This window comes from Musa acuminata, chromosome BXJ1-8, assembly GCF_036884655.1.
Source record: "Musa acuminata AAA Group cultivar baxijiao chromosome BXJ1-8, Cavendish_Baxijiao_AAA, whole genome shotgun sequence".
Classification (NCBI taxonomy): domain Eukaryota; kingdom Viridiplantae; phylum Streptophyta; class Magnoliopsida; order Zingiberales; family Musaceae; genus Musa; species Musa acuminata.
In genome coordinates, this window is record NC_088334.1 from 45,827,932 (window position 1) to 45,855,221 (window position 27,290).

General features: G+C 38.0%; 2 protein-coding genes across 3 annotated transcripts; one reads left to right on the plus strand and one right to left on the minus strand.

Moving 5' to 3' along the window:
- The first annotated feature begins 7,959 nt into the window (after positions 1-7,959).
- On the plus strand, positions 7,960-16,519 carry LOC135588194 (calcium uptake protein, mitochondrial-like). Its single transcript, XM_065080183.1, has 8 exons — positions 7,960-8,377; positions 8,724-8,791; positions 10,443-10,666; positions 10,788-10,871; positions 12,544-12,757; positions 14,734-14,910; positions 14,987-15,106; positions 15,895-16,519. The coding sequence occupies exons 1-8, from the start codon at positions 8,059-8,061 to the stop codon at positions 16,108-16,110; spliced, it is 1,422 nt and encodes a 473-aa protein (XP_064936255.1). The 5' UTR covers positions 7,960-8,058; the 3' UTR covers positions 16,111-16,519.
- A 602-nt stretch (positions 16,520-17,121) lies between these two features.
- On the minus strand, positions 17,122-26,496 carry LOC103996382 (hydroxyproline O-galactosyltransferase HPGT2). 2 transcript variants are annotated; one of them, XM_009417305.3, is made up of 12 exons: positions 26,209-26,496; positions 26,036-26,099; positions 25,893-25,942; positions 25,603-25,781; positions 25,094-25,154; positions 24,820-24,892; positions 23,515-23,638; positions 23,322-23,409; positions 20,980-21,030; positions 18,757-18,828; positions 17,709-17,821; positions 17,122-17,614 (listed from the first exon to the last, which is right to left on the minus strand). In XM_009417305.3, the coding sequence occupies exons 1-12, from the start codon at positions 26,391-26,393 to the stop codon at positions 17,592-17,594; spliced, it is 1,083 nt and encodes a 360-aa protein (XP_009415580.2). In that variant the 5' UTR covers positions 26,394-26,496; the 3' UTR covers positions 17,122-17,591. The 2 variants fall into 2 exon arrangements, with proteins under 2 accessions (XP_009415580.2, XP_009415581.2); XM_009417306.3 differs by having other exon boundaries at positions 26,026-26,099; positions 26,209-26,269.
- Between the last annotated feature and the right edge of the window lie 794 nt (positions 26,497-27,290).

The window sequence follows — 27,290 nt, forward strand, 5'->3', positions numbered from 1 at the left end:
CTAGACACTTCTCCATGAAGGACTTAGGAGAAGCATCTTATATCTTGGGGATTAGAATCTATAGAGATAGATCCAAAAGGATGCTTGGCTTGTCCCAGTCCAGGTACATAGAAACTATTGTCAAAAGGTTTGGCATGGAAAATTCCAAAAGAGGTCTCATACCGATGAGACATGGGATATCGCTTTCTACGAGTATGTCCCCAAAGACTCCAGAAGAAAGGGCGAACATGGATATGATACCTTATGCCTCAGCAATAGGGTCTATCATGTATGTCATGCTATGTACTAGGCCTGATATAGCGCATGCTCTGAGTGTCACGAGCAGGTATCAGGCGGATCCAGGCTTGGAGCACTGGAAAGCAGTAAAGTGTATCCTTAAGTACTTGAGAAGGACTAAGGATCTTTTACTAGTATATGGAGGTAATAGCCTTAAGGTTGAAGGCTACACTGACTCAAGTTTTCAGTCTGATGTCGATGATAGCAAGTCGAATTCAGGGTATGTGTACACCTTGAATGGAGGAGCAGTGTGCTGGAAGAGTTCCAAGCAAGATACCACTGCTGACTCGACCACAGAGGCGGAGTACATTGCTGCATCAGATGCAGCAAAGGAGGGAGTCTGGTTGAAGAAGTTCATCACAGATTTGGGAGTCGTGCCGGATAGTGAGGAGCCGATTTCCCTATATTGCGACAACAACGGGGCAATTGCTCAAGCGAAGGAACCTAGGTCTCATCAGAAATCTAAGCATGTTCTGAGGAGGTTCCACCTTATCAGAGAGATCGTGACCCGAGGAGATGTAGCAGTGGAAAGAGTTCCATCCGAAGATAACATTGCAGATCCACTAACAAAGCCATTGTCTCAGATTGTCTTTGAGCGTCACAGGGGTCTGATGGGGATCAGACACATAGGTGATTGGCTTTAGGTCAAGTGGGAGATTGCTAGTCATAAGTGCCCAGCAAGCCAATCACGTGAGTGATGGCACGTGTGACTTGATACAGAATCTTTTTGCTTATTATATTTTGGCGTATATCACTTTATAACTATTGCATAAATGCATATATATTGTGATGTCCTTGGATTTGTGCAATGGGTATCGGATCGTGATGAGATCACGATAATGAGATCGATTCACCTTTAAACACATATCCTAAATAATCCCGGTCATAGGTTACTCGAGAGGGACATCGTGATAACCGGATAGACTGGTGTGCTGTATACCCGTCCATATGATGGATGCAGCTGGTCTCATAGCTGCTCGTGTAGGGACACTAGGGATACAGTACAGGTGCTCATTGGAGAATGAGTTCACTGATTGATCCGCTTACGGAATGCTGGATGGTTGATGATGCCTTATTGTCAGACAACGATTCCGTAGTCCTAGTGGTGTATCTGGTTCTTAGACTTGAGACACCAAGGATGTCCTGTATGAGTGCTCCACTCTTTGATACCAGACTTATAGGTTTGGCTGTTCCCAGATCTAGTACAGCTGGTCATTGGGAGTGGTAGTCGACCTTACGAGGGCTATTGAGTGTCGATAGAGGATCATCCACTCTCGGTATCATGAGAGGAATATCCCATGTGTTCTTGCTCAGACAAATCCCTGGCCAGGGTCATTCGGGTTGAGATAGAAAGAGTTCTCCGGGAGAATCCGATTAGAGCGAGACTCGAGTAGAAACCGTATGGGTCTGACAGCACCATGCTCGATATACGGTCTCTGGGATATTAGATGGATGAGGGACTATAGGTACATGGTAACTGAGGACAGACAGGTCCAATGGATTGGATTCCCTTGTATCGTCTGGGGACTACGGCGTAGTGGCCTAGTACTTTCGTAGTCGATGAGTCGAGTGAATTATTACAGAGATAATAATTCACTGAGTTAGAAGGAGTTCTGACAGGTATGACTCACAGCCAGCTCGATATTGGGCCTAGAGGGTCACACACATATGGTAGGCATTGCGATGAGTAGAGGTTCGGATATGAGATATCCGACGGAGCCCTTGTCTTATTGGATGCAGATCCAATACCCACTAGGGAAAGGACCCATTAGGGTTTTGACACGGGATCTCTATAAATAGGAGGGATTCACAGCCTCATAGGCTAGAGTCTTTGCTTGCCCTTCCTATTCTCCTCTCCCTCTCCACCTCAGAGTAGGCCTGGAGTTTTGAGGAGCGTCGTCGCAACTCTGCTGTGTGGATCACCGCTAGAGAGGAGGACGCTTGACCTCCTTCACCCTCTCCTAAGGATCTGCAAGGAAACAAGGATATACGATCTCCCTAGGTAACACAATCTCTATACGCAGTTTTGTGTTTTTGCGGATTTTGCGCACCAATCTTCGCACGACGATGAACATCTTTTTGGGAATCGGGGATTTTTGTTTTCTTGTTCTTCCGCTGCGCATATGATGTCGCCCCCCCCTTATGATTTCCCAACAGTGATAACCGGATAGACTGGTGTGCTGTATACCCGTCCATATGATAGATGCAGCTGGTCTCATAGCTGCTCGTGTAGGGACACTCGGGATACAGTACAGGTGCTCATTGGAGAATGAGTTCACTGATTGATCCGCTTACGGAATGCTGGATGGTTGATGATGCCTTATTGTCAGACAGTGATTCCGTAGTCCTAGTGGTGTATCTGGTCCTTAGACTTGAGACACCAAGGATGTCCTGTATGAGTGCTCCACTCTTTGATACCAGACTTATAGGTTTGGTTGTCCCAGATCTAGTACAGCTGGTCATTGGGAGTGGTAGTCGACCTTACGAGGGCTATTGAGTGTCGACAGAGGATCATCCACTCTCGGCGTCATGAGAGGAATATCCCATGTGTTCTTGCTCAGACAAATCCCTGGCCAGGGTCATTCGGGTTGAGAGAGAAAGAGTTCTCCGGGAAAATCCGATTAGAGCGAGACTTGAGTAGAAACCGTATGGGTCTGACAGCACCATGCTCGATATACAGTCTCTGGGATATTAGATGGATGAGGGACTATAGGTATATAGTAACTGAGGACAGACAGGTCCAATGGATTGGATTCCCCTGTATCGTCTGGGGACTACGGCGTAGTGGCTTAGTACGTCCGTAGTCGATGAGTTGAGTGAATTATTACAGAGATAATAATTCACTGAGTTAGAAGGAGTTCTGACAGGTATGACTCACGGCCAGCTCGATATTGGCCCTAGAGGGTCACACACATATGGTAGGCATTGCGATGAGTAGAGGTTCGGATATGAGATATCCGACGGAGCCCTTGTCTTATTGGATGCAGATCCAATACCCACTAGGGAAGGACCCATTAGGGTTTGACACGGGATCTCTATAAATAGGAGGGATTCACAGCCTCATAGGCTAGAGTCTTTGCTTGCCTTTCCTATTCTCCTCTTCCTCTCCACCTCAGAGCAGGCCTGGAGTCTTGAGGAGCGTCGTCGCAACCCTGCTGTGTGGATCACCGCTAGAGAGGAAGACGCTTGACCTCCTTCACCCTCTCCTAAGGATCTGCAAGGAAACAAGGATATACGATCTCCCTAGGTAACACAATCTATATGCAGTTTCATGTTTCGCGGATTTTTGCGTACCAATCTTTGCACGACGACGAACATCTCTTTGGGAATCGGGGATTTTGTTTTCTTGTTCTTCCGCTGCGCATGTGATGTCGCCCCCTATGATTTCCCAACAGAATGGTGGGCACAAGGGCCACCATCGACTCGATACAAAAATGAGGAGCGGAGTAACTTGGGTGTAACTTGGCGAAGTACCCAAGCCACATGAAGGGAGCCAGTAGAGAAGTTGGAACATGGAGCAGAGACACAGTACTTTCCTTAGACAGAGGTCAAGGACATGAACTCTTGCAAAGGCAAGAGTAGGATCATATTGTTCCATGAGTCATTCATTCTAACAAAGTGGACTCATCTTGCATGGTGCCAAAGACGAAGGGAGCTTCTGGGCACATGCACCTTATCTCGAAAAAGCATTTGATGGAGGAACTAAGGTGACTCAATTTGCGGAGGCGAAGTTGGGTTCAGAAGGCCTTAGCACGGGGCAAGAGGATGCAGAGGCAGGTGCTCTTGAAGAATATGCCATAGTATTACCATTCAAGTTGCCATGAAGGAAGCAGTGTGCAGCGGAGATTGTGCTGGTAGGGGCAGAGGCCCAGGATGGATCCAGACAATGGTGCACAAATTACAGTGAAGTCAGTGGACTTCGGGAGCTACTAGGCGACGGACTGTCCTAGAGCGGTACTTCATCTAGGTGTGACCCAAGAGTGGGTGGATGAAGGTCGATTGCTAAAGGAGCGAACAAAATCAAAAGTGGAAGAGACCCTGTGATGTATTGGTAGAGGCCACACATAGAGGGTTTACAATTTGAGTTCATCCCACAAGGATCAGAATGCAATAGAGATATCCCCAGGAGGCGACATGATACAACAGATCATGGTGGAACAGTTCGTGGTAATGCGATACACACGACATAGTCCTGTGATGGACTGGATCATACGAAGGTATGATCGGGAGCTACTGGAAGCTCCACTTCGGTGAACAACACGACGGCAAGAAGGGCTATGGATTCAAAGAGTGAAGGTCATGGTACCGTAGAGGCGGGTCTTCCGTACATGCATAGAATTTTGCATCGGATGAAAACCTTGGTCATCAGCATATGGGGGCTGGGTTCCACTAAGGGAAAAGTTCGAATGCAAGTATCGGTGAGTTCCATGGGAGGGACTTAATCATGTAAAGGTATGATCGAAGCAGCTGGAGAGTTGGACTGCTCCAGAGCTCATATTCGCTTAAGGGAGCCCGACAAGTCAGAGGACAAGGTCGAGTAAGCGAACATTGCTACCAAGGAAGCTAAGGAGAATAGAATCGGTGGAAACCCTATAATGCGATGGCAGAGGCCATGCATGGGAGTTGCAGTCTGTCTTTCCATCGACCAAAGGAGAGCTGCTTGGAGAACATAGAGGTGTTGAAACAGGGGGTCAAAAGGGGCGAGGAAGAGATGACGAGTCCAGAGGGACTTAGCTACCCAAAATCAAGCATCAGTTAGAATGTAGGTGGACTCAGGGGAGTAGGCAACAAGGTTGATGGAGAAGACGGTACAATCCCAGAGACGACCTCATCTATTAGAAAATTACTCTAAGTTGGGGTGAAAACTTCCCGCATTCCAGAAGTTCGATGGCATTGAGAAGGTGAATCACAGTAGCTAACTCAATGCAAGGAGTACAAACACTTCAAGTGCTTCAGAAGTGTGAGCAAAGAGCAGGTGAAGGCCAGTAACCAACTCAATGCATGAAGTACAACCTCGAGGAGGTGGGCGAAGTCAAGTAACCTTTGTCTTCTCAGCTCTTAAGAGAATGGGCGAAACTAAGTACCACAATTCTCTTATCTATCCAGTAGAGGAGCTCTGCAAGTTCAAAGACCCTTCGAAGATAATGAAATACAATAGTTGTCAAATCCTCACCAACGGTGATCAGTGCTACTGAGAGTAGATTGTCCGCTTTATTTCCCAATGAAATGCCAATCGAAAGCGGAAGTGATGCGAACCTACTTGGATGTGACAACTAAGTGAAAGAAGAGTCAATGAGCAAATTTTGTGGAGGAAGGACCCAAAACTTCAGAAGTTTGCGAGACAATGCTCATTAAAGCTCCAACAAACATCTACCCAGTTCAAGCAGCATGAGGAATTTTGAGAAACTGACGCAGTAAGGATGGTCTTTTCCTTCATTTGGGGGATTCGCAAGAATCAACAAGGATCAACACAACTCAGCCAACCCCACAACAACCTTCATTTGGCGGATCAAAGGTTCGACTACTCAAAAACAGCAGCGGAAAGCAGTTGGGAGCCAAGAGGCGCATTGTAGCTGGAGTAGAAGATTGAAGACTCAGCAAAGGCGAGGAGTTGTAGTGTCGACAAAGGCTTTAACGAGGACGTCGAAGGAATAAGTGGGGGAGAATATCACGGACAAACTTCTAAACAAGATGTTTGATATAATGTTTATATACGTCCGTGTCTTTTGGCATGTTTATGCCTTGTACAATAGGTAGAGGGATGGCCAAAGGCTTAATAATCCCATTTTAGTTAGGTTGGTGGCCTCTTTAGGCTTATAAATAAAGGTTGTGTCATGTAAACACGTGTGAGAGATTTTCGATCTATAATGAATTATTTTACCCTTTGTTGTGCAACTGTTCAGAGCTTGTAAAGTTTGTTAGTAATTTGTATTGTCTATGAAGTGTTTTTCGGAGATGTTTGCTTGTGGATCCCGATTGAGGCGTTCTCTCTAACCCGTTCTCTCTTTTGTTGGTCTTAAGGGACAATGGGAGGCTTCGAGGAGGTTGACCTTTGCGGACAGACACATAAGAGTGTCGCACGACTTAGGAAAAACCAGTTAAGTCCGTGATAATTTGGTGGTGGACAATAGTGTCGTTAGGGATCGTGAGTGATTGTTGTGGATAAGGAAATCATTAGTGAGAGATGAGGGGTATTTGACATTAGCATCAATGTGAATACAAATATAGAGCGGCATCGCTCGATAACAATTGCATTGGCATCGACGTAATTGCCGAGCGACGAAATGATCATTGATGTAGATGCAAAACGACCTTTACCTTTCACTGCTGCCCTCCTTATCCACAACAACCACACATGACCCTCAATGATGCCACCATCCGCTGCTATTACCCTCCTTATCCACAACAATCATACATGACCCTCAACGATGTCACCATTCGTTACTATTGATGTCATCCATCATTACCAATTGGAATGTTAAATTATTTTTTTATTATTTTATTTTTATATATTCATTGATAAAATCGATGATGGTAGGGTAAACGGATCTATACATTTTTCTTTCATAACTATAAGAATATTAATATAATTTTTTAAAATATAAAATTAAAATATTAAAGATAATTTATAATTAATCCGGAGGTTCAAAGAGAAAGTGACTAAGGGAGGGGGAGAAGGAGGGTCTGACTTAGAAACAGAAAAGGAATTTGAGGGTAATACTGATAAAATCGATGATGTTAAGGTAAATGGATCTATATATTTTTCTTTCATAACTATAAGAATATTAATATAATTTTTTAAAGTATAGAAATTGAAATATTAAGATAGTTTATAATTAATCCGGAGGTTCAAAGAGAAAGTGATGAAAGGAGGGGGAGAAGGAGAGGCTGACTTGAGAAACATAAAAGAATTTGAGGGTAAAACTGATAAAATTGATGATGTTAGGGTAAATGAATCAATATATTTTTCTTTCATAATTATAAGAATATTAATATAATTTTTTAAAATATAGAAATTAAAATATTAAAGATAGTTTATAATTAATCCGGAGGTTAAAAGATAAAGTGACGCGGGGAGAGGGAGAAGGAGGGGCTGAGATACAAAAAAGGAATTTGACGATAAAACTGATAAAATCGATGATGTTATGGTAAATGGATCTATATATTTTTCTTTCATAACTATAATAATATTAATATAATTTTTTAAAATATAAAAATTAAAATATTAAAGATAGTTTATAATTAATCCGGAGGTTCAAAGATAAAGTGACGAGAGGAGAGGGAGAAGGAGGGGCTGACTTGAGAAACAGAAAAGGAATTTAAGGGTAAAACTGATAAAATCGATGATGTTATGGTAACTGGATCTATATATTTTTCTTTCATAACTATAAGAATATTAATATAATTTTTTTAAAATATAAAAATTAAAATATTAAAAATAATTTATAATTAATTCGGAGGTTCAAATAGAAAGTGACGAAGGGAGGGGGAGGAGGGAGTGACTTGAGAAACAGAAAAGGAATTTGAGTGTAAAACTGATATTTACCAAAAAAAAAAAAAAAAAACGTAAATACATATGATAAAAATGATAAAAACTAATTAGTAAAGGTCTTTTTAGGCTGATTATCTAAATAAATAAATACAACTAAAATATAAATAAACCACTTCCTCGATTCTGCGACACCTCGCCGCTTCTCTCTCTCTCTCTCTCTCTCGCTCGTCTTGTTCTCTCGGTCGGTCGCTCTCGCGCTCTGTCGTCCTCGTCCTTCGTAGAGAACGTCGATGTGGCTTCTCCTTGTTTCGACCCTGCGTAGATCGGCGATCCGAAGCCGGAGCACCTACGCGCGGTTCGGCAGCTTCGCAGCGGCTGAGAAGGGGCGCGGACCGTCCGATCGTGATCTCGGGGCAATCGGGAGCGCAGTCGTGGGGGTATTGGCCGTCGGTGCATCGGGGCTTGGACTCTGGTTGGTTTCTTCATCCTCATATTTCCCCGGTTCTTCCCTTTACTTCGCCGACTCCGATTTGGCGCAGAAGGAGCCCGACCTTCGGATCGTGTCAAATGATGCGAAGATAGAAAAGAAGCCCAAGTTTCTGTTCCCAGGTCAGTCTTTGACTGTTTGTGTACGTTAAACGATCCCAATTACTCTGATCAGCTTGGATGATAGCGGTCCAGATCGGGTGCGTATCGTACCTGAATCGGATCCGCCAAGTATGCGAATGAACTCAGATGAGATGCATACTAAATCAGATGATTCGCTCTGCACTATTATTAGTATTGCTTGGATCACTAATGTGCTGCGATTGCAATATCGGAAATATAAACGAATTAGTATCACTCTTGCTTGCTGCCTCATCCACAAAAAGACTTCGGATATAGGAAACCTTTTATGCATAATTTTTGTTGATATTTATATTAGACTTAGTGTTTGTCTGTTTATTTTGTGCAGATTCATATCGTAGAAGGGTGTTCTTCAACTATGAGAAACGGATAAGATTGCGAAGTTCTCCTGAAAAGGTATTCTGTCGAGAAATATCCATATTTTGCTCAACTATTTTGCAAGATTTGTCCTTTTCCTTATTATAGATTCACGTCTTTGTTAAGTATAACTAATAGCCATTTCAATGTATCCTTCTTGACATGGTGAAATGATCTTTCTGGTTAGAAATTATTCTTCTCAAACTGCAGTGTCATCTGATGTTTATCAGACAGGCGTGTGTGGTTGAAACATCCAATTTAGGTTTCCATAGATAACACTCCGCTTGTTACTCTCTACTGGGATTCATGTAGTGTCAAATATACTTTATTTGTTGCAAGTAAAGGATCAGCATTCTTTTCTTCTTTTATATGGTCTGGTTAGGCCCATAATAGAACTTAGGTGGCCATTACATTATTTTTCAAGAACTGATCACCAGCTATCAAGGGCCTAAAAACATGGTAGTCCAGCTGGAACATAATGGTACATCTAAGTTGGGCCAAAGCTTGTAGATGCTAGCACTTCTAACCCCCATCCAAACTAGAGGAACCTGGAAAACCAGCAAACAAGCTGTTGCATCTGTTAACAGTGCAATTGAAATGCAAAAGTTTAGTGTTCTAAACAGGTAATGTACCTTTGAACCAGCAATCCAGTTGTTGCATCTGTTAACAGTGCAATAGAAATCCTAAAGTTGAGGTGTGTCAAAAAGATAATATTCTTATTGGTATGCAAAGTTAACTGTTGGGATTTGGAGTTGAGCTCCATTCCCCGGCAGATCATCATTAGCATCAAGTCAATTAGGCTTTTTCTGAAGGAAATGAAACAGAGAAGTGAGGGGTTTTGATCAGCTAATATCCCAATAGGGATGCAACTTGAAGTTTAGTGTTTATACTATTTCAGCTGCGGTTGGTGTAGATACCCATGTGATTGACTCGACTAAGATATGAAGAATTATCAAGTACTCGACATAACAGATTTTCTTAATACACCATCTAATGATTGCTATATTACCAATTACTCATCCATAACTAGTTCAAATCAGTTAAGCAACTGACCGAAACCCTCAATGTTCTCAGGTATGTAGTTTGCTCATATTTTTCCCATAAAAATCACTATTTCATCACAAATACCAGTAATCAATCATGTATATATTGTACAGTGTACACATAAAAGTTGAATTTTGTTATTTTTTCTGGAACAACTTCAGAGTATTGTAGTCCAAAATGGTAGGAGTGTTTTCGTTGTATGACTTTTAAGCAATCACTGGATGATTTTTTTCTCTGTAAAAACTCAAAATTAATGTTTTTCCAACACAAAGTCAGTGAAGATAAACTCCTTTATGGATTAAATGTCTTTTGTTGCATCATCTAGGCAAAAGGAAACAATTTTCAGTGGAGAAAATTTTGTTCCTGCTATGCAGTAGCTCCATAACACAATAGGTTTACTTCTTAGAAGTACACATGTATATTTGTTAGCATCTGATGTTACTCTTCATGTACATTCATTTCCAAACTTAGTGCTTGTTGGTACATAGATATGTACAAATTACCAGAATCCAAATTTCTCTATTTAGTCCTTATTTTCTTCTATTCTATATTTGGTTTTGCCTTACTGTTTTTATATGGTATTATAATGTAATACAATTCAGTAGTATGTTTTAAACTTGACTTGTTTTCCATGTTTTCTTTATAGATTTTTGAATATTTCGCAACATCTAAGAACACAAAAGGAGAAATATGTATGACACCTGCAGATTTTATGCGAGCAGTTGTTACTGTTTTTCCTCCATCAGAATCCAATATTGTTAGAGAAGGATATTTGAGAGGGGAGCGTGTTCCTGGGGAATTGCATTGCGCGCCATCTTCCTTTTTTATGCTTTTTGATACTGATAGTGATGGACTAATATCCTTCCCAGAGTAAGTCAAAGACGTCTGTGTTTTTTTTTTTTTTTCCTTTTTATCCATTTATTTCTTCAAGCTCGTTTTAAGCACAGGGCAGTTTTGTTGTTTCTCAACCTACATTTTGCCTTGTTACCAGGTACATATTCTTTGTGACCTTGCTTAGCATTCCTGAATCAAGCTTCAGTGTGGCTTTCAAAATGTTTGATCTTGACAATAATGGGTAGGTTTTGTTCCTCGTGCATGAAGTTTTGTTCCTTTCTTTTGCAGAAATTGTTCCCCCTGTCTTGTTAACCATTTTATCTGCATCATTAATGAAACTCTTTCCTGTGGTTCCTCAAGAAAAACAAAGACTTTGAAACAAGCATAGCCAAGCTGAAACATGTTGTGCTGAATATATACCTTGGGCCTTTATATTCATAACAATGTCATGCTTGCTTTTGGTACTGTAGAAAAAAAATCTTGATCAAACTTATATCCTATATTTGCCCAATGGATAGAATATGCTCATGGTAAGAATTCATATGGGTTTGATGTAATCTTATCTTCGACGAATGACCCTGCATTGAGCCAGCATTCAATGAGGTTATATATATATATATATATATATATATATATATATATATATATATATATATATATATATATATATATATATATATATATATATATATATATATATATATATATATATATATATGTCAAAATCCCCGATAAAGGATTTTAGTTTCGAATGAAACCGCCCGTACCGGGCAGTATCGTTGATCTATCCTTGTATCGAACGATATGGGGTTGTATCGGGTGGTAACGGTCGATATTTCCATCGTTACTGCCTGAAATAGGTCGATAACGATTGATTTCGACCGTTGCCATGCACTACCGAGCGGTATCTACCTAGTTGCGACAAGGGAAGAAGAAACCTTGAGGGAGAAGAAGAGGGAGAATCGGGAGAACCTCGACGCTTCCCGATCCGATGCCGCCCTCCCTCGACGATCCAGATCTAGGAGGTAACGGAGAGGCGACGACTCGGCTTCTTCATCGCATTCTTCGCCAAAGGTCGGAGATGTCTGCAGCCTTCGACATCTTCGCCGAATGCCGCATACGAGGAGAAGGTCATGTTCTTCTCCTCGTCTGATGCGACGAGAAGCAAAGGAGGTGACGTCGTCGAGGCAACATACGCCTCCTTTTTTTATTTTTTATTTTTTTTATTTTATATATTGATTTTTATTTATTTTTTATTATATATATACACGTACCAAGCTGTACAACCTAGCGTACTGCTCGATATGCTCATATCGTACTGTACCGAGCAAAGCTTGATATGTCGGTATGAAACGAAATAGTGAACCTTGAATATATATATATTTGCCTGACTATGATCTTTGTGTTTAGAGCTAAAAGTGTTGTGATGTGTCCTTGCCATCCTAGAGCGAGTCCGTTGTTGGCATGTGGCATAGAAACCAAAGTTCTGAATACCATACTATACCAATGTACCGATCAGCTGTCGGTACGATATGTACCGAGTTATACCGGTCAGGTAAATTGTTTTAGCTTGCAAACAGTCTTAACTTATGGAAACATTATCATCTTTTTATCTGGATTCATATTATTTTCTTATTCTGATACTGAGTCTTATTATTTAATCACATTTGATAGTACTCCATTTGCAATTCTTTTGCTGTATTATTTATCTATATATTTTTTATTACCATGTTTATATTTGGATCAATTGCATGTGTTTAAATTCATTTGCATCTAAATAACGCTGCTCTTTCTGAGCTGTGCAATTGCTGCTAATGATCTAGTTGTTGTTACAAGAAGGGTATGAACAATTTAATTAAGTTTCTTGGTGCTTGTACATGGATGCTAATGGATTTTTATATCTTTTTTTCCAGAGAGATAAAAAGAGAAGAGTTTATGAAAGTGATAGGATTAATGCATTCTTATAATAGACAAGGGGTTTCTCATAGTAATGGCCTTCGCTTTGGTCTAAAAGTTGGTGGCTTTATTGAGAATGGTGGTCTGCTGCAATCTTTCTTTGGCAAGGATGGGACAGGCTGCCTCCAACATGATACATTTGTTCAATTTCTTAGGGACTTACATGATGAGGTACTTCATGCCACTCATTGATCTGAAGTCATAATTATGACCTTTCTGTGGTTTTCTCTTCCATTTGAGTGTCTTATACATATAGCTACCTAAAATTGTAATACTAATCCTTATATTTTAGTAAATGGTTGTCCTATTATCTCAAGCTATCATTTGACCAGATGCTTTTAATGCATAAAATGTTTGTAGATAAGCTCATTAGCCGAATGAGTGTGGAGGTTAATGGGGTAGCAACAAAGAGAGAACCATCATAGTAGAACATTAATTTCAAACTCTGTCTTAGGTTATTTTTGTGGCTGTTGTTTCTTGTATGGCTATAAGTAGGAAGTGAAAGCAAGATTGATTGGATTAACTGCTTTCTTATGAAATTAATTCAACCATTTAATCTCACATTTAGAGTGGTAGTAGATCTAGTTTAGACAGCTGGCTGCATAATGTCATTACTAATCAGGATTTTGCATCAGTGTCCAAGTCAGGAGAAACTCACCTTGGACAATCTCACCCTTTGGCTGAGCCTTCTAGAACGGTCCAACCAGAACTTTTTGCACCAAAGGGTCATATTGAGAACTTAAGAATCTAAATCAGGAGACAGTTTCATAGAAGTTAAGACATTTCTCATAATGATCATTCTACGACAGATTCACAAGAATTTTTGCTTGAGCTTCTAACAGAAGGAACCGTCTTCTCTATTCAATATGGCTTCTTTCTACTTACTGCTTCTTGCAATGTGATCCAATGTCATGTAGTCTCCTATTCAACTCGGATGGTATAGTATGGACTATGGAGACTTCATTCAACTCAAGCCTTATGTTCGTGCCTTCAGGCATGCAAGTGCTTGTCATTGCAGATTGGCATGTGTGACAAGGCAATTCATAAAGAATTGGATCTTTTGGATACTTATTTTGAACATATTACTTCGATTAATTTGCAAAAGCCAACTCCTAAAAGTTACTGCTATCGATTACGATTCAAAACTTATCATGGGTTTAGGCTTGGAACCAGAATTTGGGATTGGAATTATGCTGGATGTCTGGATCAAGGCCTGAACAGATTCCTGTCTGATTACAATTGAAGTCGTTCACCCCGTTCCCCTGGCGTGTTCCACAGATTCTGCCTGATCTTTGATCTCTTGAGGGTTTCAGTATACCAGCACTTTTTGGAATTAATAAATCAAGATTTACATCTTTTATAAATCAATATTCATAATATTTTCTTAGCTTCTGTGTTTTGCTATCACTAGTTCTTGTTAAAGTATTCAATATATGTGCAACATAATAAATGATTAAACTGTTGGTTTCTGAGATATTCTAGGTCCTGAGCCTTGTTGTCTCATTTTAGTGATGGACTAGTCTTCCAAGATTTGCCTAGGATAGAAAGAGGTGTGGATGGGTTTGGAAGTTTGAAGGTCTAGTCTCATTCTCACTTTTCTTTTGTTACCAGGATTTTTAATGCTGAAAGTGTTTTGGCTATGTTTTATGAAGAGCCATAACCTGTTTAGGTCGTTATATTAGTTTAAAATTTTAGAATCTAAATCTTGAAGAGTATAAAATTATTTAAATTCAATATTGTTAATTCTAGAAATTTTGATGTCAGTTATTAAGATACGTGTCCAGGCGCGTTGTTACATCTGCTTGCATATTTATTATGTACTCACTGTTAGTTTTTTTAGTTTTTGGTCTAATATTTTAGTATTGTAGCTTGAAGTATCATCACAACCATTGGTACATAATGATTTTATCAATATTCTAGGTTTGGATTCATCTACATGGCTCATGAAGGGCTTTAATGATACTTCCATAAAAAGTTGCCTGTACATAGCATTTGGATACATATCACAAACATTTTACTTTCTTTTGTAAATGGTTAACTGGTTTCTGAACTTGAATATCATTTATCATTCACTTTACAAATTTATAAAGATTAATTATAATTGTCGGCTACTGCCTTTTGCTTCTAATAAAATTTACGCTGTTCAGATTGTGCATTTGGAATTTGCACATTATGACTTCAAGTCAAGGGGAACTATTTCAGCTAAGGATTTTGCACTATCAATGGTTGCTTCAGCAGACATGAACCATATAAACAAGTTACTAGATCAAGTGGATGAATTGGATAATAACCCTTCTGTGAGAGATATTCGTATTACCTTTGAGGTAAGACTATTCTTGTACTCCTTCAGATCTTAGCCTCTTGATCTTCTTGTTAACCTCAAAATTTCTCAATGTCCAGGAATTCAAGGCTTTTGCAGAACTACGTAAAAGATTGAAACCCTTGACTCTAGCTATCTTTAGTTACGGGAAAGTGAATGGCTTGTTGACAAAGCAGGACTTTATACGAGCAGCATCCCACGTAAGATCAACTCTTTTATCTTTGTGTACTTCTTTTAGTTTCTAATTGTTGAAGATTATTAGCTGGTTTTTCAGCCGGTAAGAAAAGTGTGAGCCTTGTGGTAAATGTGATGCCATTGTATATGAATTATGTTTCGGGTAAAAACAAAATACATTGGATCATTGTACAGGTAATGTATATGACACTGGTGGCTTTCAAAATGTTGGTGCCCTTCTATATGAATTTTGTTCATCTGATGTAACTTTTGTATTTCTTTCTTAGTCTAACCTTTAAATGTATTACCAGAACTATTACCATTTGCATTTTTATTGTGAATCATCTGTGTATTCACTATGCATATCTGATGATATGATTTATCTATATGTTATACAAAATAAGAATACATGGTTATTACTTGTAGATATGCTTGCTGTCTTTAAACAAAGTCTTGTGCAACTGAAACATGGCCTTTTGTTCAGAGCAAATCTTGCTGTTTGTAATATCAGGATTCCCTTTTGCGTCCACTTGTCGATAAAGTTGGGATATGGATATTAGTCTATTTAACTAATTCTTAGTCTATCGACAATCCATTCCTCCATTTATTTTTTAGACTTTTTGCCTGAACTGTCTATATCTTTTCTTGGACTCATTACGTATGACCAGCAATAAATTTTTGGTTATGATATATGCTTCTGGTTTTCCTGAGTGCTGATGAATGAGCTTGTTTGGTATCAATTGGATATTTTTTTCTTTATATTGGATGAGAGTTGTCGAATATGAAATTAAAAAAGCTACCTTCGTGATGATAGGTTTGTGGTGTCTCTTTGACTGAAAACGTGGTTGAGATCATCTTCCACATCTTCGACACAAATCGCGATGGGAGCTTAAGCTCAGAGGAGTTCTTAAGAGCCGTGCAACGACGAGAAACTGATATTCGCGAGCCTAGCTCAACAGGCATCATGGGGCTCTTGTCATGCTGGCTTGACTGCAGAAGGCACTGCTCCTCGTCGCAACTGTTTGGTTAAAAGCGGACCTGTGAACACAAAGGGGGATGCAGTGTTCAGAGCTGGCAGACTTTATTAATGGGGAAGAAATATTTGGATAGACACGATTCCTTCCTCTCGTGTGTGTTGCATATTGTGTCATGTCGATAATGTGTAAGGTTGTCGTCGGGATCGAGGAGACTAGATTTCTTGATCCCTTTTGATGTTCATTAGATTTCCTTAAATAGAATCTATGATTTGCACATAAACTTGTTATTTTTCTTAGTGTCTTAACTCGCATCGTCGGACTGCTGTCAATTATGTAATGAGTTGGACTCATTGCACATAAAATTGGCATGGATATTTTGCTGGCAATTTTATGTGCAAATTTCTGTTGATGACAGTAATTGTTGATAAGTCTTTTAGTCAATGAGATTGCTGTTGGAAATCATGCCTTCGGATGATTGCATCAACCAAAGTTCAGATGTCTGAGTGAGGTTTTGTGATCCAACCCAGCTTGTTCGCAAGCACTTTCTTGGAGCCTTCTTCGGCAAAGATGGAAGAGAAACGTAAAATCCATCTTCTTGTAATCCAATTGCCTGTGTGATGGGCACAGATGTTTCGATACAGGAAGATTAGTTTCTTGTTTGGCAATTTTCATAATTATTAACATTATCCTTAGTTTGATAAGGGAGGATTTAATACTGACCAAATGACACCAAGAAACACAATACAATGATAAATTAAATATTATTTGGCACTTGTCAATATGATCCTCTACTGGTATTTCGTTGTTGTAAATACTTTTTGAGTTTTTGAAATGCCATCAAACACAAGATACTATCAAAAAATTAATAGTTTGACCTTTACAGGATGAAGTTAATCCTGACCGCTGTGCTCTACAAAGACCAGCCGAAAGAAACTTAATTGTACATGTTATGTTGACAAATGTGAAGCTTAATCATGCATGTTATGTTGACAAATGTGCTCGACAAAAGTGTTGAGAAGCAAGCAACATTGAAAGGATCAAACTTCATTCAGGTCCACTCAGTCTACAAGTAATTTATACTTTTATTTCTATAAAGTGCACCAATCAAAACAAAAGAACGGCACAAGACTTCATATGTTTTTTCTTATCATTCAATAACAGAGTACCAAACAATGATATCACTGGAATCTCGACAGAAAAAATTAGGAATGCCTAATCATGTAAAGAAGCATATGTAATAGACCAGCAACCATCGCAAGCATTAGTTCGCTCGATCCTTAGCTTGCATCTGCTCCTGAAACTTTGGATAGATAGGCTTCTGTGAAAGGAAAAGTTTGTGATGGATGTCGTGGTACATTGTAAGATGGGAGAATTGGTCACTTTAATCGGGGCTTCTCGATGTCGAGTCTTTCTGAATTGGGAGAGCTTTAAGAAAGTCCATTGTCAAAATGATCTTCCTATAGTGTCACGACAAACAACCAGGAAAGTATAGAGTCACGAAGCTGGGTTGCAACACCTGAGATTCCATTGCTCCTCAAGCCATGGAACATACTTTTTCTGGTAAAGAGTTCAAGATGATGAACAAACAAGATTAAGAACATTAAGCATTTTGTAGACAATGGGTTGAAATGTGACTTAAGAGATTAGTTACCTTGTCTAGAACTGCTACAGCAAAGATGATCATCGTCCACATATGTTGCGTCGAGACCAATTATCCAGGAACCTACTGATGTATCATCATGAGCATATGTCTGGAGAGATGCACTGCAAGATGGTGAGATTAAAAGTCAACTTTACATTCAAATAAATGCTTTTATCCTACTTCAAGACAGGTTTATCCTTCTTTCCAATGTGGGATGTCTGCATGGATTATGAAACACTCGCAGAAATTAGCATTTGTCCTTCCACTATTGTGGACCTATAGTTCATTCTACTTGTGACTGCCTATATAAGATCCATACTTCAACAAATGTAAAGAACAAAAATGAAAAATGACGCAACCAATGCATAAGGCTCCTGCCAATGCAAGTCTAGGGAGGATCAATGTAAAGAACAAATCTGAGTAAGAATTAATGCAAAGAACAAACCAAGAATATCAAAGTCTGACTAACGTCAACATGGTGGTAGCTTCTGATTGTGATTGTGCAAGCAGAAAAGCAGAAGCCAGAAGGCAGCCTACCTTATCTCCATGTCTTATACAACTGACATAATTCATTGAATAATGAAACATTCTAAACCAGCTCACGACCGATAAATTGCAGATCAGCTTATGATGACACATGGATAAAATATGAAGCATGATGACTTCTAGTTTGCACAATCATAGCAACAATTTCAATAAAATACCAACAAAATTTAGGGATCCACACATGATCAGTTTTAGTGAACAAATTTACATACATTGTTAAATCTGCAGCTTCTCCACTTGCAACATGAATCTTGTGATCACTTAAATAAGCAGATATAGGCTTTCAACATACAGAAGAACATAATAAGACAACTTCCTGCAACTGAAGATATGCCAATACAAGTATAAAAAGTACAATTCTCTATTTTTCCCTTAATTAGAAATTTAAGTTCTTATAGATAAAAGGAATTGCTTCAAAGAAACTAGGATGTCCACCAAGTAATATCAAGTGAACAAAATAATAATATTTAAGCTAGTGAAAAAGAAAAGGTCACTGATTCCATGAACTCACCTGTTTATGTTGATGTAACGAGCTAAATTATTTGATAATATAATAAGAGAACCAGCAGCATGACGGAAATACCTGAGCAGCAAAAAGCATTCATATAGAAAGCTAATACCATAAAAGAAGCACTATGATAAGAAATTGTATCGCTGCATAAAATACAACTTAAATTTTTTGCCTAGTGAATCTAAAAGAAATAGCATGCAAAGGCCATAATTGTATATTTACGTTCTGTGGTTGACTTATCCACAATATTTGACTCAATGAATTAGTAGTTATTCACTATTTCAGGTAGAAATTTGGCATATATTAGCAATAGCATAAACAAAGAGTTAAAAGCAAAAAATGCAAACAGTATAAAGGTACTCAGCTATTAGGATAGGAAGTACTTGAAAGTTGAAATGAAGAAGAAAACAGACTGTGTTACTTTTTTGTTCCAAGATAAGGACAAAACTGATTCTTCGTCGAAGAGGAAATTGTACAACCAATTTATTTGAAGTTCATAGATTATCTAATTTGACTTGACTTCCTGTTGGATTTTTTACAGAAATTAGACTCTTGAACAATACTTTGATCTATATCAGTATCATCACTGACCAATCCGGTATTTGCCGAATTTCTGCGTCTTATAGACAGAAATCAGTGAGGATCAACTTAAAATCAATCAAACTCAACTGAACTTGGCTAATTTGGACCCATCTAACACCCACAAAAGTTCGAAAAGAAAAAAGGAAGAGTGTACGGGTAGAATGGAAAAAAGGAGAAGACAGCATAAAGACCAAGGAGTGCTTGCTGAGAAAAATACACACTTAATAATTATTATGTTGTTTAAGCACATGGCTTCATTAAAAATATTATTTTAATTGTTCCAATCCTCAACGAAAAGCTTTCAGGCCCGTATAGGACTTGAGGTAATCATATTAGATTAGCCACATTCTGAAGAGAGGGCCTTGAATGTCACTGCAAACAAATTCCACAATTTGCTAGTTTAACCAGATATTTTGCTAGCCTTAAACCACAAACACCAACCCCTCTCTCCCCTCCCACCACCACCCCCCCCCCCCCCTCTCCCCCCCTCTTTCTTCTTTCTCCAATTGGCAGGAACCTCATGCACTAGATATAGATATACCCTTTTACCTGATTGAAGCTTCAAATAATATTTGCAATTTGATGACAAGGTGTTGTTTATGACTAAAGTTTGTATTATGATGTCCATGGCAAGAGCATGTCCATGTTTTCTGCGAACCAACTACAATAATTCAATTTCTTTAGTTTGGTAACCAGACCTTTCTTTCATCTCCAACATAAATCCATTGATAAATTCAAATTTCATATATACAAATGGATAGGATGTACTATAAATTTTAGTACTTCAAAGCAAAAAATGAAATTTTGGATACCAAATGTGTATCAGTCGATTATCCGGACAGAACAGATAGGATGTGCTATAAATTTTAGTACTTCAAAGCAAATAATGAAATTTTGGATACCAAATGTGTATCGGTCGATTATCTGGACAGAACAGGTCCAAAACACGCAGGCATACCGAAACAATATTGGACCACAGTGCCATTCCGCTAGAGGAGGGAAAATGCAGGGGGAAGAAAGAAAGAAGAAGAATAAAGAGGAAGGAAGAAGAGAAGTAAAAGAGGAGAAGGATAATTACTGAAGATGAAGGTGTAGTGGGCTGCAGGTGATGCACGGACACGCATCAAGTTGAGCAGAGGTAGGGCGATGGCATGAAGACGACACAGGCTCATGGTGAGTCATGAGGACTAAGACAAAACACCTGCTGTCTTTAAAAAACACAACCCTGCTGTTTTAAGTAAAAGGAAACAAAATGCTGGAAATGGGTGGTCTAAGGTCTGGGTTCATGCTCGAACCAGTATATGAGTCGACAAGGACCAGTCAAAGTGAAATTGGATTCCCCGCTTCAAAGCAAGGCTTCAATATCAGTCACTCCTATTCGTATCAACCATGTTTACTGTTTCAATCAAGGGCTGATAAAAAACTACCAAATTGATATTTATTTTTAATTATTTTTTCCCAATGATACTGGGCAACATAAGCCAACATGCCATCCAGAATATTAATATCATACTAGTCTAGTATCAAAACAATAATTAAATCATTACTTTGAAACATTATTTTTTAGTACAAAGGCAATAACTTTGAATGTAACCAAGTTTTGCTGAAATAGCAATAGAATGATATAACAAATGCACTTACGACTTTGCTTCTCCAAATTTCCACCACTCAGGTTCATACCACTGTCTTCCCCTGAATATAGAAAGATGGACAAATGTTAAAAATATATTGAAATTTTACATGCTCAAGATGAGATTGATTTACCCTAATAAATGCAATTTAGTTCTATCGGACATACTCTAACAGAGGCCTGTGAGTAAAAAAAGATATACGTAGCCTAAATTTGTTGCATTAACAGAGTCTTTAGGAAGTGAGATTTGTAAAGAATGATCCACAAGTTGTCATGAGAATTGCACATGAAAACTAAACTAAGAAGAATGCAATGGCACAAAAGCCAATGTGCACAAGTTAATCAATATTGCAAATACTCAACTTCTAGCATGATTGAGTTGGAAAAATGTTCATATATAATGAATTCAATTAAACAACTGACATATTCGCTAGTGGTTATTCTGGAAGATAATGTCAAATGAGAGCAAGTGCACTGATAGCATTACAGTATTGGAGAATTTCAGAATTTATCACAAAATAAGTAACATATTGATAGATGCTTTCTTTTGTCATTTTCTTTTTAAAGATTTCCTCTTTCTGCCACTGAGCTTTATTAATTCTCTCTTTATCCTTTTCCCTCTCCTCCAGTCTAGTGTCCCTGAACACTTTCCAAAAATGCAATTCTATAGGTCAATCATGTTAACAGCATCAATTATTCCCATGTACCTCATGTCCTACAGATATAGTTACATTACAAAATACAAACATATTATAAGAGCTTTTACTCTTGAATTTTTGAATTTACATAATCCTTGTTATTATGAGGTCACCATGAGAAAATGCACTACTAATTACAACAACGAAATTATGAATGAGGATTTTTATCACACATCCTCAATTGTAAATCATGTCAATTTGCTAATTCAAATAATGTACCCTGTCCATAAGGTTTTGCAACTCTGAATTATGATTACAAGTGCTTGCCTTGCTAGGATTTTTATCTGAATGATGAACTATTATTTTGCAATTATGAACATAAAACTGAATTCTGATTTTGACTAGAACACAAGAAGTAGGCGATTTAGGTAGCCTTGCAGATCAACGGGTTTCTGATTTTGAATTGATCATGCTTCATATTTCAATTCCCTTTGAAATGAAGATTGTAGTAACCATTGAACACAAATTTTTAAGCATCAACTGAAAATAGTTAATATATTCTTAGGCAGAAACAAGACCAATTACAGCATGATCATACCCTTGCCAAGTTTTAACCACATGTACTTGACAAATTAGACAATTAAAGCTATAAAGCATGGATAAAAATAATTATACATTAATAATAGCACATACGGAATATGCTGATATGTATAACTTTTTTAAAATTATTTTCCTTGTTAAACACTCTGACTACATGTAATTTGCAACTCAAATGATTAAGGCTATGAAAAATGCATACAGATACTGGATATTGACATGACATATAGAGATTGAGACTTGAGTCAATATACACAACTTTATTTCTGTAGTTCTTTTCCTTGGTATACATTTTGACTACATGTACTTTACACATAAAACAATTAAAGTTATGAAGTACTTCAAGAATGTACAGAAGATAAAAATTAATAATAACAAATGAACTAAGATCATAACTCATGATCTGATGCTTAATACCAACAACACAAAACAATGTATAATTATAGATTCACCTCATTGTATCTAAAAAAATCAACATTCATGAAAAAAATAAACTGCTCCCAATCAGTGTCCATGAGTTGTCCTAAAAATATTTGATAGCTGGCATGAATCAAAGAAGTAGTGTAGGTACATAGTACCTGACACAAATTTCAAGGAATTTGAATTACATCTAATCTTTTATGTATATTCTCAGTCTGAGTTGTCATCACTGAAAAGGACATTGATTTGTTGAGTTTCACCACCTAATGAAATTAAACAAAATTTTAAACAAGCAGTCTGTGTAATACACTTGTTCTCGCATTAAAATAATTACTTAGGTTACAAACTAAAGAAAAAAAGTCAAATATAGGGAAATATTACAGATTGAAAAAACCGTGTCAATGGTGTTATAGATATTATTAATAATTAATTATCTGTCCTGGATGCACACAACGCCTTTCCAAAACCAATTTTCTAGTAATTAGAAGAAGCTATATAGCTACAGTCTTCTGGATTCTGGAATATCATAAAAGAAAATAAATATTGGATCACTAAAGTAAACCAATAAGGTTAACAATTTAACAATGCCATCAAAATATGTTATTGTCCATTAAAACTGAAGGGGAGCATAATTTTTGCAGTATATGAAGAGTTTACAGATATCATCAATAATATTGTTCAAAAGTTGAAGAATATACTCTTCACTTATGACACCACCAGACTTCATGCAGCCCATGTACAAGCCATGGCCTCCACGACGTTTTTCAAGAATCTCTATTAATCCATCTGATAGACACAAACAGGAGCAAACATTAAAATGTTCATTTAAACTAATTGCAAAAAAAATATGAATTTTTAATCATCAAATAAAATTGGAGTATAATATCTTACCTAGATCAAGATTAATATTATCATCAACCTTAACATAGAACTCGGCATCCCATGATTCAACTGCCGAGCTGAAGAAGAATTTAGCTTTTCTAGGCAACTCTTCTGCAGCTTCCTCATGACTTTCCTAAAAGACAAATGAAATATCCTTATGGATATAAGAGTAATGACAATTGTAAATTAAGAAAACTAAAATGAGAGTAATGCACTAAAATGTAGTCAGATTACTACCATATATAAATTATCAGAAGTTCACATAGTAGATTTTCTATATTCATCGGTAATTTAGTTGTGAATATAGTAGTCTATGAAGCAGAAAAGAAAGATCTGGTAGGATAATTCACAAACCAGATTCCTTTGAAAAAAAAAACGATTCCATTTATGCTACAAATGTTACTGATGCGTGTCAGACAACAACTATTGTGATAAGCATAAACCAGTTTATAAGAAACTCAAGTTTATGTTAACCAATCTGCAGATGAATTTATTTTTAGTAATAGTAACTACTCCAGTCTACAAATGATCTTAGCAAAACCATTTTGCAACATTAAGCATAAGAGCACATAGATATGTCATTGAAGTTGATATGATCAATGTTCACCACCCAATTGTTGGGTGAGAGTTGACGCATAGGCACCAAGCTGTCAGAAAATGATAAAACAATCCAGCCAATCTCGCCACATCACCAAAAATCAGAACAAAAAATATTCTATGAATCAAGGATGACTAAGATAATGTTTCCCAATCTATAAACAGGGGTTCCACCGGTACAGAGAGGTTCCACAGATAATATTCTTCTTCTTCTTCTTCTCCTACCCCTTAAGGTTCCACCTCAAACCATTTGCAGGAAAGGCGCAAGAACCTGACCCTCGAGATTCCTGCCACCAAATCGATTCTCAAAGTGCAGGATAATTCAAGGCGGTCCAGGTGAGATTGTTCCATAATTCGGATTGATAACTGACCACCAAACCAACAGAAGTTATTTTTGAATTTTTTGTTCTCAAACACAGATTATTATGCATGATTGAACCATGACAGACGCATGCCAAACTTAATAAAAAAGGAAAAGGTGATAATGACAGAATCTTTTCTAGTCAAGAGTTGTTAAGAATATAAGGTAGTATAACACAGAGGAATACATGGAAACTGAAGACAGGTTATTTGTTAAATTAGAGAAGATATTCAAATACTTCATTCATGAGCATTAGCGTTATCAAAAAGAAAGAACTTCAGTTTCCGACATCAACCTGCATAAGTATCCTTTACAAAATTATCCATTCATGACCATAACAAAAGATCATAACTTACAAGAATCAAGAAATCCTTTGTCTGGCAATTTTCGTCATCAATATTACGGTCTAAACTATCACCTCGATTAGCACTGCAAATAGAAAGTTTGTGTTGCGAAATAAGATATATAGCAAAATCTTCAGCACAACATGACTGCACACACACAGGAGCACCTCGAGTATCACTCACAGCCTAAGCATCTTGCCAGAGAAAATCATAAGGTTGTAAATCAGAATCAGAAGAACAATCAACATATCAAGGAAATCTATAACTTAAGAACTTTGGAAAAGACCTTCGACCAATTACAAATCGGATGACAACACCCTTTTCCTCAAGCTTCCTCAAGGCATCGCCTGCAAAGGCATGAAATAGTACTTCACTAAAATATACACCGGAAAACTAAATTGTAAAATTCATATTAGTCACTGCTGTGTGAGCATCAAGATCCATGTCCTTACAAGATAGTATGCATTGAAAAGTAAGCTTCAACCCTTAAAGATACTTTCACCAAAATACAATTGGAACTTTAACGCCCAAAACCATGATACGTGGAGCTCATTAAATAAATAGTGCATATGGATGTCAAGCCATGATGGAATGTATAGCTTTTTATCTTATTTATGCTAGTAGCAGTCACAAGCTTCGCGACGTTGTAAAAGACACTAAATAACCTGTCAGTTAGTGCATCCAATTGAAACCATCCATTAAAAAGGCTTTAAGGCACTAATGATTTAGTTGTCGATTACATCGAAGAAAAGCAAAACTATACTAATAGTTCATGGAAATACTCCAACAACAAACCTCTAGGCATCCAAGAACCCCGGAATATGTTCCTTTTGATGCGGCTCCCAAATCCTGTATAAACTCCAACAACTGCGAGAAGCTTCTTCTCGGAAGAAGTCACATTCCCCCTCAAATATCCCTGACTCTTCGCCAACGTCAAGTCCATCTCGGCCTCCACTGTCTTCCGCCCAATTTCTCTGTACATTGACAGAACATTTCGCCAAAAATTTAGCTTCACAACAATAGAGTCATTCAAAAGAAGAAGAAAACGAATAATACTGAAAGATCCAAATCGGTGAATCAATTACTTGCATCCAAGATTCAGCAGTTTATCTTCGACGGTAAGGACCTTCGGCAGCTGGAATATATTTAGATCAAGATGAAGATCAAATCTCTGTTCTATGTTCATAATTACTCAGATCTCAAGGACGGAAAACCAACCGACGCATACATGGCCGGAATTCTTCTGAAGCAGATCTGACAACAGCAACCGGTTCTCCGCGTCTTGCCACAATCTGAATTCAAACGAAGAAGAAGAAGAAGAAATCCGTCAAAACACGTCGGATCAACTGGATCGAAGAAAAAGGAAGCCGAATAGCTGCTGCGGAGAAGACAAGAACGGACCGGCCGGCGACGTAGAGCCAGGCGAGGCAAGACAAGAAGCCCATGACGAGGGGGGCTCTGCTCGATTGCGAAGCGGATGAAGACGAGGAGGATTTGGGGTGGTGCGATCTCCAACGCCGCTCCTGCTTCATGGCGCTCGCCAGCGTCTCTCCGCCACGGATCGGGAGGCGATCGCCAGTCTCCATCGTTCGCCTGCAGAGAACTGAGACGAGACCGCGAGTAGGTTGGGTTTGGCCGACCCGGGGAAACGGCAGCCGAGACGGGTGGTGGAGTTGGGTCAGCCTTCGTTGTCCGAGGCCTGCAACTTGTACTTGGTTTGAACTTGATCCCCCTTTGGATTTTAATCGGGCCGAATTGGGCTGGGTTCGTTTGGACCGGGTTGGCAAATCAAATACCAATTAACCAAATTTTGTAATCATGATTAACTGTTTTCTAATTCAATTTAAAACGTAATCAAGATATAAAATTACATTAAAGCATTCATGATTTACTTAGCCAGACAAAACAATATATATTTTTTATATTGTTTTATGTATATTATTTATTTATTTAGATTAAATATCAGTTTTATTGAATTTATGAGCAATCTATCTGATCCGAGCAAAACTATATATATCCCAAAGTTAACTATTTTTATTTATTTTTATTTTATTTAAATTAAAATTAATTTAAGTATTAGAGAGATCAAGTCGAGGATGTCATGACTTGAGTCAGATGGGTTAACTGGTCTATCAACTTCGTTTGATTTAAATTACTGATCAAAATACTTTAAGCTAAAATTGATAGTAATACACTCATCAAATCTTTATAAGTCAATCTTAATCATATCTATTTTCGATATGAAATTAATCATAGATGTTAAAAGTAAATCACCTTATCCGAGCTAGAGTGCCCACCCAAATTTATCTTAACCGATGAGGAGCATTCAAATCATCCCTTGGACCATCTCTTATACATATCGGCTTTAGTTTTATTTTTTAGAATAACAATCGATAATCATAGTCAGTATTAGTTGACTTTAGTTTATCTAACTATGAAAAATAATAATAATATTTGGACGGAAATGATCTCAAACTCAAACC

What these genes read in the sequence shown, in the direction of transcription:
- LOC103996382 (XM_009417305.3), bottom strand. Translation starts at nt 26,393, where the DNA reads ATGGAGACTGGCGATCGCCTCCCGATCCGTGGCGGAGAGACGCTGGCG. An exon ending in TGGCTCTACGTCGCCGGCCG is followed by an intron (nt 26,100 to 26,208) that starts GTCCGTTCTTGT and finishes GTTTGAATTCAG; the next exon opens with ATTGTGGCAAGACGCGGAGA. An exon ending in GGGTTCTTGGATGCCTAGAG is followed by an intron (nt 25,155 to 25,602) that starts GTTTGTTGTTGG and finishes ATGCCTTTGCAG; the next exon opens with GCGATGCCTTGAGGAAGCTT.
- LOC135588194 (XM_065080183.1), top strand. Translation starts at nt 8,059, where the DNA reads ATGTGGCTTCTCCTTGTTTCGACCCTGCGTAGATCGGCGATCCGAAGC. An exon ending in GCCCAAGTTTCTGTTCCCAG is followed by an intron (nt 8,378 to 8,723) that starts GTCAGTCTTTGA and finishes TATTTTGTGCAG; the next exon opens with ATTCATATCGTAGAAGGGTG. An exon ending in TTATACGAGCAGCATCCCAC is followed by an intron (nt 15,107 to 15,894) that starts GTAAGATCAACT and finishes TCGTGATGATAG; the next exon opens with GTTTGTGGTGTCTCTTTGAC.